General features: G+C 45.0%; 3 protein-coding genes across 3 annotated transcripts; all 3 read right to left on the minus strand.

Moving 5' to 3' along the window:
* Nucleotides 1-258: 258 nt before the first annotated feature.
* Nucleotides 259-3,990, minus strand: CFAP107 (cilia and flagella associated protein 107). The gene is given in 5 exon segments (XM_075114387.1): nt 259-623; nt 1,230-1,407; nt 2,267-2,380; nt 3,396-3,541; nt 3,951-3,990. Coding segments are annotated over 5 exon segments (765 nt in total). The 3' UTR covers nt 259-336.
* On the minus strand, nt 3,904-8,396 carry LOC142066353 (arylacetamide deacetylase-like 4). Its single transcript, XM_075113670.1, has 4 exons — nt 8,158-8,396; nt 5,903-6,119; nt 5,635-5,698; nt 3,904-4,979 (listed from the first exon to the last, which is right to left on the minus strand). The coding sequence occupies exons 1-4, from the start codon at nt 8,323-8,325 to the stop codon at nt 4,205-4,207; spliced, it is 1,224 nt and encodes a 407-aa protein (XP_074969771.1). The 5' UTR covers nt 8,326-8,396; the 3' UTR covers nt 3,904-4,204.
* A 5,613-nt stretch (nt 8,397-14,009) lies between these two features.
* On the minus strand, nt 14,010-18,748 carry LOC142066387 (arylacetamide deacetylase-like 4). Its single transcript, XM_075113740.1, has 4 exons — nt 18,539-18,748; nt 16,177-16,393; nt 15,693-15,756; nt 14,010-15,055 (listed from the first exon to the last, which is right to left on the minus strand). The coding sequence occupies exons 1-4, from the start codon at nt 18,713-18,715 to the stop codon at nt 14,281-14,283; spliced, it is 1,233 nt and encodes a 410-aa protein (XP_074969841.1). The 5' UTR covers nt 18,716-18,748; the 3' UTR covers nt 14,010-14,280.
* Between the last annotated feature and the right edge of the window lie 775 nt (nt 18,749-19,523).

Raw genomic sequence — 19,523 nt, forward strand, 5'->3', positions numbered from 1 at the left:
AGCTGTGTGAAAATGAAAAAAACAACTAAGGACAAAGCAATTAAGAGAGTTGTATCCTTTCAGGTTCAATCCTACCCTGGTTTTTTTTTTTTTCTTACTGCAACAATTAATTGACCAGAAACCAACAGATGAAAATCTTGTTTTCAGTGATTTAATATCTTCTGAAATATTCCCAGCCATCTGCAGGACAGAATGTGACCCAGCAACTTGTTCTAACTAGTAGACAGCCCTCTGCCTATATAACCTAATTCTCATTCCTTCCGCATGGAACGGATCACTCTTACATACGTGAGCAACAAGCTATATTAAGTAGTACTTAAGATCACCCTAAGCAGTTTACACAGAGGCATCCGCTGCGTTTCTGTCTCTCACCAGTTGGCCGATGGCTTGCATATATTTCTGACCCCCTTCCTAGTCCAGGATTCTACTAACATTTTGGAGAAGATGTCCCTGGTTGGAAGGGAGGTCATGAATTTTAGCTGGTTGTCTCAGTTGGCAAGTAGCAAAAGCAGAAATCTGTGGGTTTTCGTAGGAAATGGTGTAGACACTCTTCATCAGTCCAGCTTCTTTCTTGTGCCAGTTTTTCATCAGGTGATGAAGAAGGCCATAGTTGGTGGGTGGTTCTGAGACAGGAAATGATTAAATGTTAGAAACGATAGAATTAAATTTTTGGTCCTGGTGTTTTTACTCCACAGCTGTCATAGGGAATATTTGTACTATTTTGACAGCAGATAAAGAACAAAACAGATCTTCTTGTTCCCAGGTCTGGCTGGGAAGGAAAAATCACTGTTAAATAGCAATAGAACAGCATATAAATGTAAGGAGTCCTGATTCTTCATAGTCTCTCTGGTAGATATTTAAAAAGTTAGCAGAGCTGTACATGTCACTTAAATTCAGAAAGATAACAATGGTCCGTGAATTCTCCTGCTAGCTGTATCTTACAGCTCTCCTTGTTCTCAGCTGGGTGTCTTGCATTATTGCATAGGGGAGAGAAATCTGCTCATTGACACTGTCCTTCCCTGCTTCTGTGGTGATAAAGTATTGTTGTACGGATAACATTCCACTTTATCAATCAGAAGAATAAGCTACTGACTGGGTAAGAAAGTAACCAAAAGTCACCACAAGATTCATTTTCAGAATTAAAACAGGAGGAGATTCCTGGCTTTAAGTCCATATATTGACCACTGCACCGTGTTCCATCTGATTGAATTAATAATGCCAAAAACTACCAAGAATGGGGAAATCTGATTTCTGAGGAATCCAGGCAAGCTTGCGTCCATTCCAGCTGCGGAGGGGAGGCAGCACAGGGTTGTAACCATGTCTATTATATTTATCGTCATACTCCGATACTAAATTTCGGCTTCTTGGTTCGTCATGGTGGGTGAAGAAGTGCTGCATTGGCAGGCCCTGAAATGAGATACACATGAAACCATGCCATTTGTCTTTGTACACAGCATTCAGGTGGTTTAGCGTGTATTTCAGTCAGGCTGTGCTACCAGTTATAGCAGTACTTTTATTACTTTTACCTGTCATCTAATCCCTGAAAATAAGGGCATTAGCATTTCAAGTAAATTTCCAGTTAAGTTAAGCAACTACATCTGTATCTTATGAGGTCTGATTAGTTTGATTTCAACACATGCATCACAGATTTGCAGATACGTTTAAGAAGCCTGCAAATGAAAAGCTGATTGTCTTGTGCAGTTGAGGTGTTTCATTGTGCACCAGCATCACGTACACTACCTTCCAGCTCTGTGTCAGGAGGAGAGAATGATAAGAATATTGGGGAGTGGAGGCACCCCGGAGAAAGGGACGTTCTAGCAGGTGTGCCTTGTGGGAAATTATTGTTGTGAAAGATCTGGGACTCATTTAAGTGCAGTGTGTTCCTATGAATCAGAGGTGTGCTGATGAAAATAATCCTCTTTTACCAGCAAGCGCACAGAATGTCCTGAAGACACAGTACTCAGTCCTAGCAGGTGGTAACACACTGGTTTTCTGCATGTGCCCCGGTCACCCTCCGAGGCAGAGACGGGGAAAAACAGAGAACACCGAGAAGCATGTGCCGTTTGTCTGCCTCGGAAAGGCGTCCTGCTTCAAGCAAACATAGGAGGCAGCTCCTGATCCTGTAAACTGGCCTCAGAGCTGCGGTGCCCTCTTTTACACACTTGGTTGTTTAAGGGTATAAAACATGATTTAAGTATTAGTCAAAGATCATTGCTGTTCGAATGTTGGCACACACAGCCCTACACGTGAAATTGCTTTTACTTACCTCACATTTCTCCATCATGGCTCTCCTTAGCGTTTGGTCTGGTTTGTGATCTGGGAAGCACGTGAAGTCTGTTCTGTACGTGCTGCTGCCGAGTTCCCCGGTGTCTTTTGTAAACTGGAGAGATATACAACACTCAGTACTGCTAAGGCAATCTGATAATTACAGCAGCACTCTTCCAGTGCTGCTTTCTCCCTCTATGTATTTAAAAAGCACTTATTTGGAAAGAAGCCTGTACTTTTTCTCAGAAGGTAAAGTCAGCTGGTATAATCAGCCATTGTCAAATTCTGGATTGATTCCTTGGCGTAAATATAAGATACTGTACAGCCCTTGAAAAATTATTCATGGTTCAGTGTTAAATACTTCCACCTGCCATGTGAACTAGCATCTGAGAAGGATGAACGAACCCTTTATCTTGTCCCTTTGTTCCTACTTCTGCCGCAGTGGGCCAGTCTCTGCAGTGTCGTCTAGCATGTTGCTCCAGGGGAAAAAAAAATCTAAAGAAAGTAATTTTAGCAGTGTCGGGAGGATTTGCCCTAACAGGTCCAATATGGAACACAACTGGCATGTTTTGACAAAGTTAAATGTCTAATGGTAGAATTTTGCTCAGCTCTTAAGCAGGGCATGCAATCTATAGAGCAGCTCTGCTCGCAAAGATCTCCTTATTTATACAAGCAAATGAAACGAATATCCAAATTATTAAAGATCCTCTGATACAAGTAATAATGAGTATTAACTTATGGAAGGGTTAATGAAGCCTCTCTTGTATAATGTTGGTGTATGTTATTAAGTTGTGTATATTGTCGTTGTGTAGTTGCATGTAAGTTTATAGCACTCTGGAGTGATTCCATAAGAGGTGCTATAGCATTTTTAATTGCTAATGTTATGTCCAGTGTGAACCACACAACATCACCCGTGCTCAGGCACTGCTTCTGTCCTGCCTTAGGGAGAAGAATGGCAGATGATTAACAATTAATGTAATGTAGGCCAAGCAAGATGTTTATCATTTTCCCTTTTACTACTCCTCCTAGATGAGCCTGGACTCTAGCTTACACCTGCAGCAGTAACTACCTCTGCAGCGCTGGTTCTGACCCGCTCCACTCCTGCTCTCACGCTTCCTTCCCGATCTTACCCTTTTCCTCTCATACAGCCAGTTTCCAATGAGAACTTTACTAGAGTATTTGGGTTCAATTTTCCACCAATCCTGTCCATCTTTTTGCGACGCAGTCATATTTCTGTGTCTCACCAGCACTACCCTCCCTGGTTGTTGGAACTGTCCTTCAAGTTAAATGGGTCAGAGATTACTCAATAGTCCAGGGATAAAACTAGGGCAGAAAGGGGCTCCACTTCTGCCTGGCTGCGTGCTGCTGCCTGGCTGCGTGGAACTGCTTGGCCCTAGAACCGTTTGCTTGCTGTCCCCACGGTGACTGTTCCAGTAACCGCATTCTAGGCGGCACCCTATTTACTGCTGAGCAAAACAGTGGCGCCTAACCCACTGAAGTCAGCTGGGACTGTTTCTCGAATGGAGTTCGGAATCAGAGCACAGGGTATGTCTCAAAACATTGCGATGGAAGTGAGGTACTCCTCCATACCCCCACACCACACATACCTGCACGACACACACTCTCTCTTCATAGACGGACACGATCACGAAAGACGGATTTTATTTTAAACCAGTGGGACAAACCAGGGTGTCCGTTCAAAATGACATTGTACTTTATTGACATAGCGAAAGATAAGGGCTTGCAGCACGGTACAAGTTTGTGTAAGGTTTGCATACTCCATGTTCCAACTAATAGCTGGAATGAGGTTCTGATGAGCCTTATTTATCATTGTTACTGGCTGCCCTTGACTGACTACCCACCACCTGATATTAAATATCCTAAAAAGATATTTTCCTAGGTTGAGGCATAAACAGACTCATGGAATCTAAGATGTTTACTATAAGCTTTTTAGGAAGTTAACAACGCTGTCCAATCCCCTTTTCCCAGCTGGAAATGAGAAACCACAATAATCATAGAGGCTTATGATTCCATGGAATCCATCCTCGAGGTGGTACCAGGTCACTCGAACACCGTTGTCCTCCAATCTCTTCTTGTAAAGCAAGCCGTCGTCCCTCAGCACATCATACTCACAAGTCAGGATGAAAGATTCGGGCAGCTGATGAACAATAGCATCCTCAGCTAACAGCGGGCACAGGTTGGGCTCACAGAATCTTTTCACTGTCTCATAAACTTCAGCTATAAAATCAGTGGGCATAAGTGGCTTCACACCTCTGACCTTAAATTTTTCAGGGATATTATCTGGACTCACCCACTTCCTGTACTTCAGCCTCATATCTGGAGGAATATGAGAGCCCTCCAAGACCTCTCGCATATGCAATGCGTGCCCATTTAGGTACTGCAACGCAAAGAAAGCAGCACGTTCTCGCAATAAGAGAGGGACTCCCCGATTCTGCTGATAGGATGGTAGATTGAAGTCCAGCGCCTGAAGGCCTGGGTAGATCAAGATCTGAGCACGTAGCCTGGGGAGGTCTGATCTACCTGCAAGGGTCTGGCTAACAGCGGCTGCCAGATTGCCCCCAGCACTGTCCCCGCAGACAATTACGTTGGCAGGATCCACGCCGTAGTGCTCGATATTCTTCATAAAGTGTATGGTAGCGTTAAGACAGTCTTCATACGCAGCAGGGTATTTGTGTTCAGGAGCTAAACGGTACCTAGCACACAGAAAGCGACAAGCGTAAGAGAAGGAAATGTCATTAGTATTAATCGAGACATGGTATCCTATGCTGTCTTTCAGCCCTGTCGTTTGGGGTGGTTTTCCTCCAGGTCAGGGTATTGATCACCTCCTAAGCAGGCATTCCTCAGACTGCGGCTAAGGTGTAAATTGTGTAGTCAATCACACGGACTCGGTAAAGTTGGACTGATTAAGAGTCTGACCAAGACTTTTTTACATTCCTTAGTAACACTGAAAACAACCTGTGTATTCTTGACAAGATAATGAATAATCTTTTGTCTCTGCTCACTATGTGTAAAATGGGAGTAACACTGTGATTATTGTCTCTTTTTCTATAAATCACAATTGTTTGGAGCACCTTACTACACGTTCGTGTGTTCAGCAGACTGTTTTCATCTAAGTTTTTGATTGGTTTTTATAGATTTTCTTAGTGTATTGATTTTCGGAGTATGTCAGGGCATGAACAGCTAAGAGCTGTGAAATCTCCTTTATCGCTACTTGTCTCTTTATGGACTTCACTGAATTCTATAGAAATTTCTCTGCGAAAAAGAGCATCTCCAAAACCAGCGCAGCTCTGCTGTGGCCCCACAGCAACAATAATCTCCAAACAACAGAACTGGGTAGGGCTCACTTACTGAACGGAAACAACTACCGATTCACTTTCGCGGGATATGTAGCGGCATACTTTTTCATAGGTATCTGGAAAAGAAATACTTTCATTAGTGCTTTGCAACTGCCCTCGTCTCTGAGACAGCTAGGCAATGTTCATTCCAGAAAGACACGTATTTGTCTTCTGACTTCCTCCCAGATTACGTGGTGAAACGTAATCCTCTTATCTCATTTTTATAAAAATATGAGAATGTTATTTCCACGTTACTACAATTCCTCCAGCAAATATCTTACCGAGACTTCCAAATACCCAGCCTCCTCCATGAAAGAAGATGATACCTCGCCTTCGCCCAGCAGAGGTAGCTTTAGGCTGATAAACCCTCACAGGTACTTTGTTAAACTGCAGATCCTGGATAAAGAGCTTTGGATCCACCCCTAGTTTCCGTCCCTGTCGCACGTATCGGCCAAAAGTGATTTGACTGCAAAGTCCAGTCTTCTCCAAAATCTTTCCCTGTTAAAGGTAAAACAAATTAAGGCTTCTTTAAAAGTCGAGTTAGCCAAGGTACGCAAACTCTGCATCACACTTACATTGAACTGTATTGGCGGGAAATTTTAAAGAAACACAGAGTTTACACCCCCCCCCCCTCCAAAAAAAGCGGTAATGCTGTAAAATATGAATACACTATAAGAAGATATAATAATAACAGCACAAGAAGTTAGAATAACTGCCACGAGGACTGTTCATAGAGGAGGATAATGGCGATGCACGCATCTCCCAGACGCTCTCTAACTGGCTTCATGCGCACCAGGCCCTGACGGGAGAGCCCGTTCTAAGAGGTTGTTTAGTCCTTGGGCTTTGCCTTAATAAACCTGTGGAAAACAGTGAGGAAAAGTAACGCCACAGTTGGTTTTCTTGGTAGGAATGCCCAGTCCTAAGAAAGTGAGAGATCCCAGGATAGAGTCAGAAAACAGTATTTAAGTTTGCCTGAAGTTCTACCCAAAAGGAGAAGTTCTACCGCTTACTGCACCAGCAGGAATCTGAAGAATCAGACTTTAAAATGTAGGCTTCACATACGGCAATTTGACCCGTTTCTGGTAAAAATAAAGCTCTCTGATTCGAGATAAACAAGTTTCCCAAGCTCTCACATCGTACAGACTGTAAAAAATTTACTTCCATTACTCAAATCCAGTGTCCTCCTTATATCACATTGGAAATTTAATGTAGGCCATCCAGCTTGGCTCTCTCGGAGTAAACATCTTGATCGTCAGTACTGTTCTGCACACCTTTGTGCTCGTTCGTTTCATTTATTCTTGAGAACAGTGAAATGGCGTATATGCAAACAGCAATAAAAGCTGTAATAGGTCTTCGTTGCATAAACTAATAGTCCTGAATAAGACCATAAAACTCAGTGAATTTTCAAATACTAAGTGCCGAGCTGCATTGTACGAGTTAGTTACTGCTTTTCATTTGCACAACAGATTTACTGAGCCCAATGCTCTTGCAATGATCTTGCAAGCTAGAATATAAACCTGATGTAATAAGTGAGCAAACAAGAAGTTGGGAACCAACTTCATTACCGGAATCAAGCAAATAAACCGTTACGGCGCAGTTACTAACAAGATCCCAATTTTAAATGCCCAGTGAGACTCTTTTAATTCAGGTGCCCAATGGGAGTCTTTCTTAATCCATTCCCTTGTCATCACCCGCCAGTGGGATTCAGGAGAGCTGGGCAGCTTTGTCAGCAAATTTCAAGGGGATGTAAATGGTGTAAGAAACAGCGTGGAGGAAAACGAGGTCTGTGCAATAGCAAAGGCGATGCTGCGGCTAAAGGGGCGAAGGAGAAGATTGAAGATTTAAAAAAAATTAAAAGGTACAGCAAGTGACAGAGGAAGAGTTTAGGAGGGCTCTAATGCCTTTTATGCAATGCTGTAAAAGGGAGTCCAGGGATTAAGTAAAGCAGCCCTAAACGGATTTTGTACCATAAATGTCAGCCGTGGCAGGAGCAGTTGAAGGGCTGGGGCTTTCCTTCTGCAAGGTGACTTCGCCTAAAGCTGAGGGCAGTTACGAGACAAAACGCCAGCTCGGCTCTGAATTCGAGACTTGGATCAACGCCGCCGTGGCGGCAATCTCTGCTACCGAGCCCCAGCAGGCGACTGCGGCCCGCGGCACGCCTCTTGCCCATGGCAGCAGCAGCGGCCGGACCGCGGGTGCCCCACCGCACCGCTCCCCGCACGATGCAGAGCCGCAAGCATCACACGAGGGCGGCCGGGGCATGCGGAGCGTCATCCAGGCTCCTTTAATTTATTTTCTATTGTTTCCTAGCGCAGCCCGTGGGCCGGGGCCTGCCCGGGCCGCCCGGCTCCCCTGCAACCCGCCGGCGGGCGGCGGCCGCCCACCCCCGCCGCGGGGGACCCCGGCCCGGGCGGCTGCGGGGGGGAAACACGACACACCCGCAAAACCCTGTAGCCCCGAGCCCGGCGCCGGTGGAAACACACACGCGCACCCCCCGCCCCCCGAAACGCCCAGCGCGGCGGCGGGCGCGACTCACCAGGGCCGCCGTGCCGAGGAGCACGGCCAGGACCAGGCGCAGCTTGGCGGGCTGGTTCACCCCGGGCGGGATGTCGTAGCTGGGCAGGCCGAGGAGCACCGCGGCCAGCGCCACCGCCAGCCCCGCCAGCGGCAGCAGCAGCAGCAGCAGCGCCGGCAGCAGCGCCATGGCCCGCCGGCGGCCCCGCGGGGCTCCCCGGCCGGCGGCGGGGCCCGGCAGCGGCCAACCGACACCCCCCACCCCCCCCCCCCCGCCCCGCCACCGCGGCCCCGGCCGCCGGCGTCAGCGGCCGTTTGTGACAGCTCTGCAAAGCCGCCGCAGGGGTCATGGTGCGAGCGCCGGGGGGAGGCCGCGCCGCCGGCCCGGGGCGCGCCGTAATCTCGGTGCGGGGAGGCCGGTGCGTGACCTGCGCGGGCAGCGCGCCGCGCCCCGAGCGGCGCCGAGGTGCGGGCGGGCCCCGGCCGGCCTTCCAGCTCCGGAGAGCCGGAGGGTCTGCGGCGCCGGCGGGGAGCGGGGCACCCGCGTTCCCGGCGGACGGGAGTACGCGGCTGGCCCTCACATTTAGGCGGTCGTTGTGTACAGACAGCCCGCAGGGAGCTCAAGAAGGGCTGCCGTTGCCCTGTGCAATCCAAATGGAAAACAGCATTTGTTTCAGTAAAATTTCTGATTTCCTCAGTCCTGGGAGATTATTTTCCCCCTTAGGATTTTCATTTCCTCAGTTTTAGTGTTCTGAGTTCGCCCACTACTCTTTTCCCTTGCTTTCATCAGGAGGGTATAAATTATACAATCATTAAGGTTGGAAAAGACCTCTAGGATCATCAGATGAAGTATATCATGTCAAGGAATACGCTGCCTTGTCCTGAAAAGAAAACTCAAAACATGGAGAAACATCCCAGCACAGATTCTGAAAAAATAATACTGGGGAACCACTCTCTGAAAGAACATGAAAACATTTTCATTCATATTTTCTAAGTCAAACCTCCCACCACACACAGATCAAGAGCCCAGTTCACCAATCCTTACTGTCTTTCTAAAACCTGTCATAACTGTTCCCTCTCAACCAGCATCTCTTGCCCTAAGCTTCAGTTGGCGTAACGGAGACATCCCAAAGGAGTTTGTAGAGCTACCAGCTATTTTAAAATCAGGGCAGCCCTTCCTTGCCTCCAGCAAGGTGTCCCCAATTCGCTCAGGCCTCGTACGGCTGCTCTTGCAGATGTGGTTCCGCTGTGCCGGCTGGGGATCTGTTGAACCTCCCGAGACCGTAATCTGGGCCTGTTTTTCCAGAGCCTTCCTCTAACTCTTCCCTCCAGCTGTACCTAACTTGTAATTTTACCTAAATAAAATAAAGTCATGCTTTGGAGCTTATCAGATGGACATCACAAAGATCCTGCCTGAATTCACAGGGGTTATTTAATCCAAATAATTCCACAGATATATTTATCAGATTATTTACTTCTATGTAATTAAATACAAGGAATCAATCAGATGCTGATTTGAAAGAAAAGGGACTGAAATACAGCAGGTGGAAAATATTAAAACTGTAAAGACTGACATGTCAATAGTCTCATGAGGAAAAAAACAGAATTCAGACAGTATTGGAAGTTCATGAATATCAAAATTGGTATTTTACACATCAAAGGGTATCACATTTTTGCTGAGAAGTACTACCTGAGGTTTGGGAGCCTAAACGGAGGCATTAGTGGGAGAAGCATAAAGAGGAAAAGTTGTTTTTAGAGGCCCTTTATGAATTTAACAACGCTGTCCAATCCCCTTTTCCCAGCTGGAAATGGGAAACCACAATAATCATAGAGGCTTATGATTCCATGGAATCCATCCTCGAGGTGGTACCGCTAACAGCGGCTGCCAGATTGCCCCCAGCACTGTCCCCGCAGACAATTACGTTGGCAGGATCCACACCGTAGTGCTCGATATTCTTCATAAAGTGTATGGTAGCATTAAGACAGTCTTCATACGCAGCAGGGTATTTGTGTTCAGGAGCTAAACGGTACCTAGCACACAGAGACAACAAAAGTAAGAGAAGGAAATGTCGTAACTGAACACAAATTTCCTATGGCACCTTGGCTTTTCCTGTGTTTTTTTGGGGGGTATTTTTCCTTCAGCAAAAAAACCCCAGTGTCATTATCTGCTAAAAAGGTATTTGTGCAGTGAGTTATCACAGAGAAATGATTGCCAGTAGGATGAAGTTGCAAGGACGTAGCACAGCTGGGATCTTCTGGGAACGGCACTGATCAGAACTTGCGTGATACAAGTTCATTTTACTCTTCAGGTGTAGACTGTCTCTGGCTTGTGGATGAAGTAATTTAATCAGTCTGCCCTCACCTTTACTTAGGATATCTCCCCTTAAGAATGACTGTATTTTTCTTTGTTTATTTAAATATCTGGGTCAGAGTTATATTATTCTGTATTAATAGTATTAAAATATATTGGCATTTGATTCTAGAGTTAGAACACTCCTTGAAATTTACAGGACGATTACATCTAATTACACATCACTAAATCATCACCTTCCAAGTCTGTTTATTAGTCGGTTCCCAACACGTAAGAAAACTCTTCTGGAAAGCATTCCTTCTCTTTGTGTGGGGCCAGCGTGGCTCTCCGTTGGGAGATACGTGGCCCTTACTTTGGGGTGTGTTTGCACTCTCCCTGCATTACCAGACTGGGGGGGGGGGAAGAAATGAAAGTAGTCCCCTTGAAATTCTGAGCATCTGGGATCCTGCGGAGGTGGTTTACTGAGGAGTGCTCCTGCGAGACATGCAGCACTGGTGCTGAGAAGTAAAAAGAGGCAAAAAGACTTCCATAGGGTGGTACTGACCTAACTCGCCCAACAGATACAACCACGACGCGCTTTCTCTGGCAATGTAACGGCAGACCTTTTCGCGGCAATCTGCAAAAACGCCGGGGGGTTGCTAGCTGCCCGCTCCTTTTCCAGACGCAATAGCCAAGGAAGGTGGAAGGCTCCTTTCCCCTTCCCATCCTCACACGCCAGCTCACCTCCTGCTCCCTCCCGCCCTCAGCCCTGCCGCCTCCCCTCACGGCGGGCAGCGGCGGTTCGCCGGGAGCACTAAGGTCAGTCAGATTTCACACCTTCTGGCAGGTTTCAGGCAGAATTATTCCCCCCGCCTCCAGGAGATAACAGCGGGGTGGGGGGGCGGTTGAGGGACCGACCCGGCCCGCCCTACCGATGCTGCAGTACAGGCAGCCGCCGCCGTGGAAGAAGATGGCGCCCGGGGCCGGTAGACCCTCACCGGCACCCGGCCGGACCGCGCGTCCCTCAGCGAGAGCTGCGGGGCCGGCCCCGGCTTCGTCCCGGAGTGGACGTAGCGGGTGAAGGCGATCTGGCTGCACACTCCCGTCTCCTCCAAAATCTTCCCCTGATCGAGGAAAGGGAGGAGAGCCCGGCTGAGCGGAGGGCGGCCTCCGCGGGGGAGGCTGCCACACACCGCGCCGGGCAGGTTGCCGTGAGGGAGACCCTGCGCCTGCCTTCCCCCGGCCGCTGCGAGGGCTGAGGGGGCGCGCAGGCGACGTGTTGGCGGGGTGAGCCTGCTCCAGCGCCGCTCGCCTCTACCCTCTCCTTTGGCGGCCGCTCCGGTTTGGTCCTCACCAGAAAGCCGGCACAGGAGAAGATGGAGCTGTGGCGGTCCCCTGTGAGGCTGCGCGCCTGGGCGAGCGGGGTCGCTTTGGCACCGTGCGCCTGAGCAGGTAGGCCCACGCGTCCGACTCACGCTCTGTCAGGCAAAATGGCTTAGGGGAGAATAAAAGGTGTTTCCTTCTCAGCATCACCGAGTCCTTTAGTTTCGTACCACCTTCCCGCCACTTACGGCTCACAACCCAGGTGTTGGTCCCCTCAGGTTTCCTGTGAGTCTCTGTTTTTATCTGCTTAAAAAGCACCCAGCCTTCCATCAGTGTTACTGGAAAGCCCCAAGAATGGCCTAGAAACATCATCTGGGCTTAGCTAAAATAGAAATCAAAACGATCTCACTTTTTATAAATAATTAGTTTAAACTGAATTGGGGAAGTTCAGCTGATAAAGCTTGGACTCTTATGGTTGGCTTCATCCCTACTTAATAGGGAAAACCTGACTGAAACTATGTGAAGTCTAACAGAATGATTTTACAAAAGTTGTACTCTAAAGTCAGCCCCCCAAAAAAGGAAAGTCTTCATTTAAGTCTTGATGCAGCCAGCAGGATTCTGGTATTTCCACATACAACCTTACAAATAAAACTACTAAGCCACATTTCTGGCAGAAATCATGGCAGAGTAACTCCCCATAGCAGATGTACTAATCGTAGCAGCAAGGACAATTCGAAGCCTTCCAGGATGATCCACTCCAGGAGGGATACTGAAATTGGAGTACCCCGACTGAATTGTTCCCCTAACTGCTAGTATGAAAATAATAACAATAATATTGCTGGAGCATGTCCAGAGAAGGGCAACGAAGTTGATGAAGGGTCTGGAGAACAAGTCTTATGAGGAGCTGGCGGGGTTTAGCCTGGAGGAGACTGAGGGGAGACCTTCTTGCCCTCTGCAACTGCCTGAAAGGAGGTTGTAGCGAGGCAGGGGTCGGTCTCTTCTCCCTAATAACAAGCGATAGGACGAGAGTAAATGGCCTCAAGCTGCGTCAGGGGAGGTTTAGGTTGGACATTAGAAAAAACTTCTGCACCGAAAGGGCTGCCAAACATTGGCACAGGCTGCCCAGGGAGGTGATGGAGTCTCCATCCCTGGAGGTATTTAAAAGAAGGGTAGACGTGGTGCTTGAGGATATGGTTTAGCGGTGGGCTTGGCAGTGATAGGTTAGTGGTTGGACTCGATGATCTTAAGGGTCTTTTCCAACCTTAACAATTCTATGATTCTATGAATGAAGCAGTAAAAACCACCAGTGGTATCAGTGGCAGTATATAAAAAAAGACCATTTCACTTAACCAGAGGTGAGGTGTCTTTACACCTACCTTTGATTCAGCTTTCTCAGATAACAGTAAACCTTAGAGCAGTCCAAGTTGTAACAGATCTCTCAGGTACCACACACTTAAAGACCTTGGAAACGCTGTGCAAGGAGCCAGCATGCATCACATTGGAGAAGAGGCAGAGGAGAATGTGTTTAATTTCCTGTTTAGCTTCACATTAATTGTGGGACTGATACGGGGCCTGGTGTTCTGCATGGTATTCTTGCACTGCAGATGATGTGACTGACTGCTCAGAGATAGCGGCTAAGTACTGAATGAAGTTCCAGTTTATTGGTGGGCTGCTATTTACAAGGAGAGCCAACTACTGTGGAGATTGTCTCTTGCATCTGATCTGCAGCCACAACATATTGCTTCCTGTGTTGTGGGTATTCCTTAAGTAGCTTGGAATATCTAGTTTTAGCAAGGACATTTAGAAAAGAAAACAGGAACGAACGTGAGGGAGGGGGAAAAAAAGCTAAGGTGTGCTCTACAAAAGTAAATGCATCCTTTTTATTTTGCTGTGTAGAGTCTTAAAGCATGGTTACAAGTTATTTAGCATACTCGTATGTTTGATAAACATAGGAGAACACTTAGAGCATTCCCTCCATTGCAGTTTATGCAAAGCTGTTATAGAGTATCTCTAGTGGGGACAACTTCGGTTTTGACTTCATTTTTTCAAGGCTAGAATACCAGTTACCTAGCCCATAGAAATTTTCTGCAAGTTGGTGGCTGGGAATCTTACACTCAGATGCTACATGTAACATATAGCACAGGCACTGCGTTACAGCATTGTAATATCAGTATCTTTCTCCTTTGCCAAAACACACTTAGCCTTCTAGGAAGAATGAAACCATAGATGATAATTGAATAAAATGGGTCAGACCAGATATTGATTTAAAATTTTACTGCATCTTTAATATTTACTGAGAGAGTAGCAAGTGCCTAGTCCAAATAGATCATTAAACTAGGCAGACCGCGCATGGAACACTTCAAACAGCACTAAAAGAAACTTTCATAGCATTCTTGAAATATCTTTTTCAATGGTCACACTGCAATAATTGCTCATTAACAAACTGTCCTGTCTAAACCTCTTGCATGGAATTTAGAAGCATAAAAGATGGCAGAAAATTGGCAGTTCTTATAGAAGGAGAGAAAATTGTTTCTATAAGCTTTTTAGAAAATTCAGAATATTGTCAAGACCCCTTTTTCCAGATGAAAATGACAACCAGTCACTATTAAATGAATTTATGATTCCATGGAATCCATCCTCGAGGTGGTACCAGGTCACTTGAACACCGTTGTCCTCCAGTCTCTTCTTGTAAAGCAAGCCGTCGTCCCTCAGCACATCATACTCACAAGTCAGGATGAAAGATTCGGGCAGCTGCTGAATAAGAGCATCCTCAGCTAACAGCGGGCACAGGTTGGGCTCACAGAATCTTTTCACTGTCTCAAAAACTTCGGTTGTACAGTCAAGTAGCACATGTGGTTTGTAGCCTCTGACCTTAAATTTTTCAGGGATATTATCTGGACTCACCCACTTCCTATAATTTAATTTAATGTCTATAGGAATATGGGAACCCTCCAAGACCTCTTCCAGATTTGATGCATCCCCATTTAGGTACTGCAACACATAGAAAGCAGCACGTTCTCGGAATAAGAGAGGGACTCCCCGATTCTGCTGATAGGATGGTAGATTGAAGTCCAGCGCCTGAAGGCCTGGGTAGATCAAGATCTGAGCACGTAGCCTGGGGAGGTCTGATCTACCTGCAAGGGTCTGGCTAACAGCGGCTGCCAGATTGCCCCCAGCACTGTCCCCGCAGACAATTACGTTGGCGGGATCCACGCCGTAGTGCTCGATATTCTTCATAAAGTGTATGGTAGCATTAAGACAGTCTTCATAAGCAGCAGGGTATTTGTGTTCAGGAGCTAAACGGTACCTAGTACACAGAGACAACAAAAGTACGAGAGGTAAATATTAGTTTTAAATGTACTGCTGAAAATACTGATTCCTGCAACCAGCAATACCCTGATCACCTCAGGATTTTCCCTTTCTGCACAGGTTGTCATAAATAAACTGTGGCTAGTTGGACCAGGTGGTGCAGATTAATTTGTGAGGACATCATCTGTTTAGGATGTTTCTCGGGTCTTTAACAACACAGGAGCAGTCAGCTGCCAACCGTGTCTAGGTTTTATTGACAGTCATATAGTCAGTTTGTGCTTTAGCTTTCCATATGTCGGATACAAATGATAATACTCTTGGTTTGTGTCTTTCTTGGGGTGCAGCTATAGCCTCATAATCCAAATCGTTATATCAGTATAGTGATGGTGATATTAGCTTGTCATTCACATAGTGCATTTGTAAACATCAAGCTAAGTTTCCTTAAATAAGGATTAAGCAGAATATATGGGTCACTGTTTACTATCAATTTTGAGTTTAGAATTTGAAAACAGTGATTGACAAGTCCCACAGAAACATTTCTCTGAGAGTGGTTGTTGCTATCATGAGGGAAGCTCTCAGGTGATATTTACACTACAGCAAATAATCTCTAAAAAACAGCATGAGGAAATACTCACCCAACAGATACAACCACTGATTCACTTTCTCTGGCAATAGAGCGGCACAGCTTTTCATGGGTCTCTGAAAGAAACATATTTGGCGGGATTGGGTTTGTTTTGGTTTGTTGGTTTGGGGGGTTTTTTTGCTAGAATACTGATGTTGTCTATTGCATAAGTCAAAGAAATGCAAGAAGAAAATACTCACTACTTTTCTCTGCCCCTGTCTATGTAGCTTCTCAAATCTTGTGTACCGCCTCATCTTCCTATTTCAGTATTTGCTTACTGTATTTTCTGCCCTCATAGCTCATTGTCCTTATGTTTAAGAAGAATGCACATAATGCACAGCAGATGGTTTCTTCTGACAGCCAGACTTAGGGGAGTGCATCTGTGATTACACTTGAACTTCATAACTGCCACAGATCAAGCGACAATCAACTTTACCATTTATCAATTAGATACTTCTTCAACTAAATTGTGATATTTTTCCTGTTAGATATCTTACCAAGACTTCCAAAGACCCATCCTCCTCCATGGAAAAACATAACTCCTCTCCTTTGGCTGGCAGATGGAACTTTGGGCTGATAAATCCTTACAGGCACTTTCTCAAACCACAGGTCCTTGATGAAGAGCTTCGGGTCCACTCCTAGAGTCTTTCTACCTTGCATGTACCGGACAAAGCTAACCTGACTGCAGATGCCAATGTTTTCCAAAATCTTTCCCTGTTCAAAGGCAAAGAGGACAGGGAGTTCACTCAAGAGATTCTGTATTTTCCCAAGTAAAGGAACTGTATGGCCAGTATACTCAGGATGTCTCAGTCGTATCTTTTGGGGCAATCATAAAATACTAGAGTAGGTGTACAGGTATAGTACAACTGAAAAAATAACAGTAGTATCATGAGAGATCACACAAACAGCAGTGCTCACCAAAGAACAAAATCCCGAAACGATGCAACATTAACAAAGACTGGTGAAATATAACCCTTTGCTTTCTCAGCAGGTCCTTTACCTAACATTGAAAGCAAGTTTGGTTTTCACTGGTCGTTCTGTCCTTGCCCCTGAGAAAATGTGACAACATAGCAAAAGACGATAGTTCTGGTGCTGATTTTTGATATATGGACACCTGCCCAAAGTAGAGTTGACTAAGTTGAGAATATGTTTGATAATTGCTATTTGATTAATCTCAGAAGACTTCATTGGTGTGGGCAATGCACTGGCAAGAAGATCCTGAGATATTTAGTAGGCTTAAACTTCTGTTCTTTCTTTATGCTGCAGTGATGTTCATAGCAGGCACCAGAAGATGAAAAGAGTACAAATGAGAGCTACTGGTCCAACATAACTTTGCAAAAATAAAAAAAGACATAACCTCTGTTTTGAAACACATTACTTAGTCATGCCAAACCAGTACTTCAGTCCTTATGAAGATTTAGATCAAGCTCTTAATATTCATTATTTTGTTACAAATATTTCTTATTAGACTGCCACATTTGTCAGTGTTATGACTCAATATATTTACCCATGAAAGACCTTCTCTTCAGTGACTCCAGCTATTTATAATGTTCTCCATGCCCGATTATGAGGCTGAAAAAAATAATGCATTTTGCAGCGTATTGATTTTAATTCCTTATAGAAACTAGTCTTAGTGTCTCTGATTGTATACAAGCATGACAAAATTATTTATTCTTTTGTATTTGCTATTTTCCAAGCAGAAAGGGAACAACTACAAAGAATATTCTCAGCTTTACATTCAACTTGTTTGTTTTCTTTCATCCCATGTTGTTTCCATTGCAGCATACAATTCTGGTTTATGGGACTAATGGGCAGTGTGTAGATGATAAAGAGAGAACTGGCTTTTCCAGCTACTTAAGTGAAGTAATCACTTTGTAATTACAACTTGTGGGCAGCCAAAGCATGAGAATATATATCTAGAATTCTTTAATATGGTCCACTATAATCTAGAACATTTCTGACAGATAATATTTTTTCATTGTAAATAGTTTGTTCCTCTTGGAGGTGTTTAAGTAATTTACAAAATATATGCACAACTTCTGCTATCTCATATATTTCTAACACCTTCCGTCATCACAGCATCTATGCAGCTGTCATACACAGAAACACTCCTGATTCAGTGAGCTCCTTTGTCAGCAGAGATGACCAGAAGTTGAGTGCTGGTAAGAGCTTCAGCTCTCATGGACTGGTTAGCTTCCCACTCTTACAGGCCAGTTCACCTGAAGAAGCTGAGCTGGCCAGACCCCTTCAGCCCCATCAGACAAGCCTGCTTAGTTGCTGCAGGAGTTACAAGTATGTGTTCAGGGGAGGTGGAATTCCTTCAGCTCCTCTTGAAAAATGTTAACAAACTTTGTCACTTGTGTGACAAAAACTCCTCCTTCCCAAAACCAATTCTGAAATGTTCAGTTCCTAATTTTATCTTCAAAATAAATACCTAACTCCTCATCCCCAAGTCCAAGGACAGCTTGAAAGCATGGCCCAAAGACATCTGATATATTCTGAACCTCTAATGGAAACATAAATGATCCAACATGTATAAGTGTTCTTAATCAAATTATTGCTAGGTTAGCACCATTCATTGTAGAAGCACAGTCAGACTTTCAAATGCTTGTGCTAGGCAGCATTTGCATACTGCCTAATGCAAGGGCTAGGCAGGACTGTGGTAATGCAGGGTAGTGTAAAACATCTGGTAAAGGCTTCTTTAGAAAAACTGAGCTTCTAAATACAACATGCAACACGATAGCTGTGCCCTGCTCTCCTCTCTGAATATTAATTCCAAGCAGAGTTCTAGCATTGCATTAAGTTTCAAATCTACAGGTTCACCGTTCTTCCCCCAGAAATCACACCAGGTTAACTTACCACCACAGCTCTGCTTATTAAAATTATATGAATGATTCGGAGCTTTACAGGTTCACTCACTCCAGGAGGAATTTCTGAGTTGGAGAAATCAAAATTCATTGCCCCCATGACCAACAATATAAATCCAGCAACAAAAGCTGCTAAGAATAACACCAGCAGCGTGTAAACAACTGCCATTTTGCTGAGCAGCAAAGTGATCTGAAATGTCTTTGCTCTGACTTTCCCAGATATCTTTGGCTTGTTACTTCCTGATTCTTTGTTCGTCATAAGGTTGTTCTAGTACAAATCTTTCTCCTCCCTTTTACAAATACATTAGCAGATATCTTTCCCTGTCCCACTCTCTCCCCCTACTCCCTTTATTTCACAGAAGGTATGTTGGTCAAAGTCCTGAATTCCTTAAAAGATCTACACCAGCATAATTTCAGAATTTTTGCAGGAAACCAGTCCTTAGCTGGGAGAAGAGTGTTATGAATAAACTGCATTAATATTAAATTAATTAGAGGTGGAAAATGGACATGGGGCATTTGTGTGCTTTGAGTTTGTGACACTATAAAACACTATTCAGAAGAAGAGTTTCGCTAGAGTTATACAGAGATAGGAACCTGCAGGTGATGATTATCAGTCTCAATGGCCAAATGAATTGTCAGCAATGGGGGATTTTTTGAAAGGTGCAGCTATAAAATTATGTCGTTATTTTTTGCAGTTTTTTTTTAGTTTTTGTGTTTTCTTCTAAAAGAACATGGTTTTAAAAAACCACAGGAAGCTGAGTTTAGATTTATGATCACATTACCTCGTGTCAGGTAAACTTAAGTAACTCTCAGTGTGCAATAGGTACAGCATAAAGTGACTTAAGGTAACCAGCAATTAAAGAGCTTCCAACCAAACCGCTTTATCTTGTTCTTGCTATAGAGTGGGATTGTGCTAATGTAGAGATGCTGTAGTTTAGATGATGCTTGACGTATTAATTGTGAATCTGAGTCTGCAA

The sequence above is a fragment of the Phalacrocorax aristotelis genome, chromosome 19, assembly GCF_949628215.1.
Source record: "Phalacrocorax aristotelis chromosome 19, bGulAri2.1, whole genome shotgun sequence".
NCBI classification, from domain to species: Eukaryota; Metazoa; Chordata; class Aves; order Suliformes; family Phalacrocoracidae; genus Phalacrocorax; species Phalacrocorax aristotelis.

Coding starts and splice junctions, on each gene's coding strand:
- LOC142066387 (XM_075113740.1), bottom strand. CDS start 18,715: ATGGCAGTTGTTTACACGCTGCTGGTGTTATTCTTAGCAGCTTTTGTT. Junction 16,394..18,538: donor TAATAAGCAGAGCTGTGGTG/GTAAGTTAACCT, acceptor GCCTTTGAACAG/GGAAAGATTTTGGAAAACAT. Junction 15,056..15,692: donor TCAGTGGTTGTATCTGTTGG/GTGAGTATTTCC, acceptor TCTGTGTACTAG/GTACCGTTTAGCTCCTGAAC.
- LOC142066353 (XM_075113670.1), bottom strand. CDS start 8,325: ATGGCGCTGCTGCCGGCGCTGCTGCTGCTGCTGCTGCCGCTGGCGGGG. Junction 6,120..8,157: donor TCCTCGGCACGGCGGCCCTG/GTGAGTCGCGCC, acceptor TACCTTTAACAG/GGAAAGATTTTGGAGAAGAC. Junction 5,699..5,902: donor CTGGGTATTTGGAAGTCTCG/GTAAGATATTTG, acceptor TTTCTTTTCCAG/ATACCTATGAAAAAGTATGC.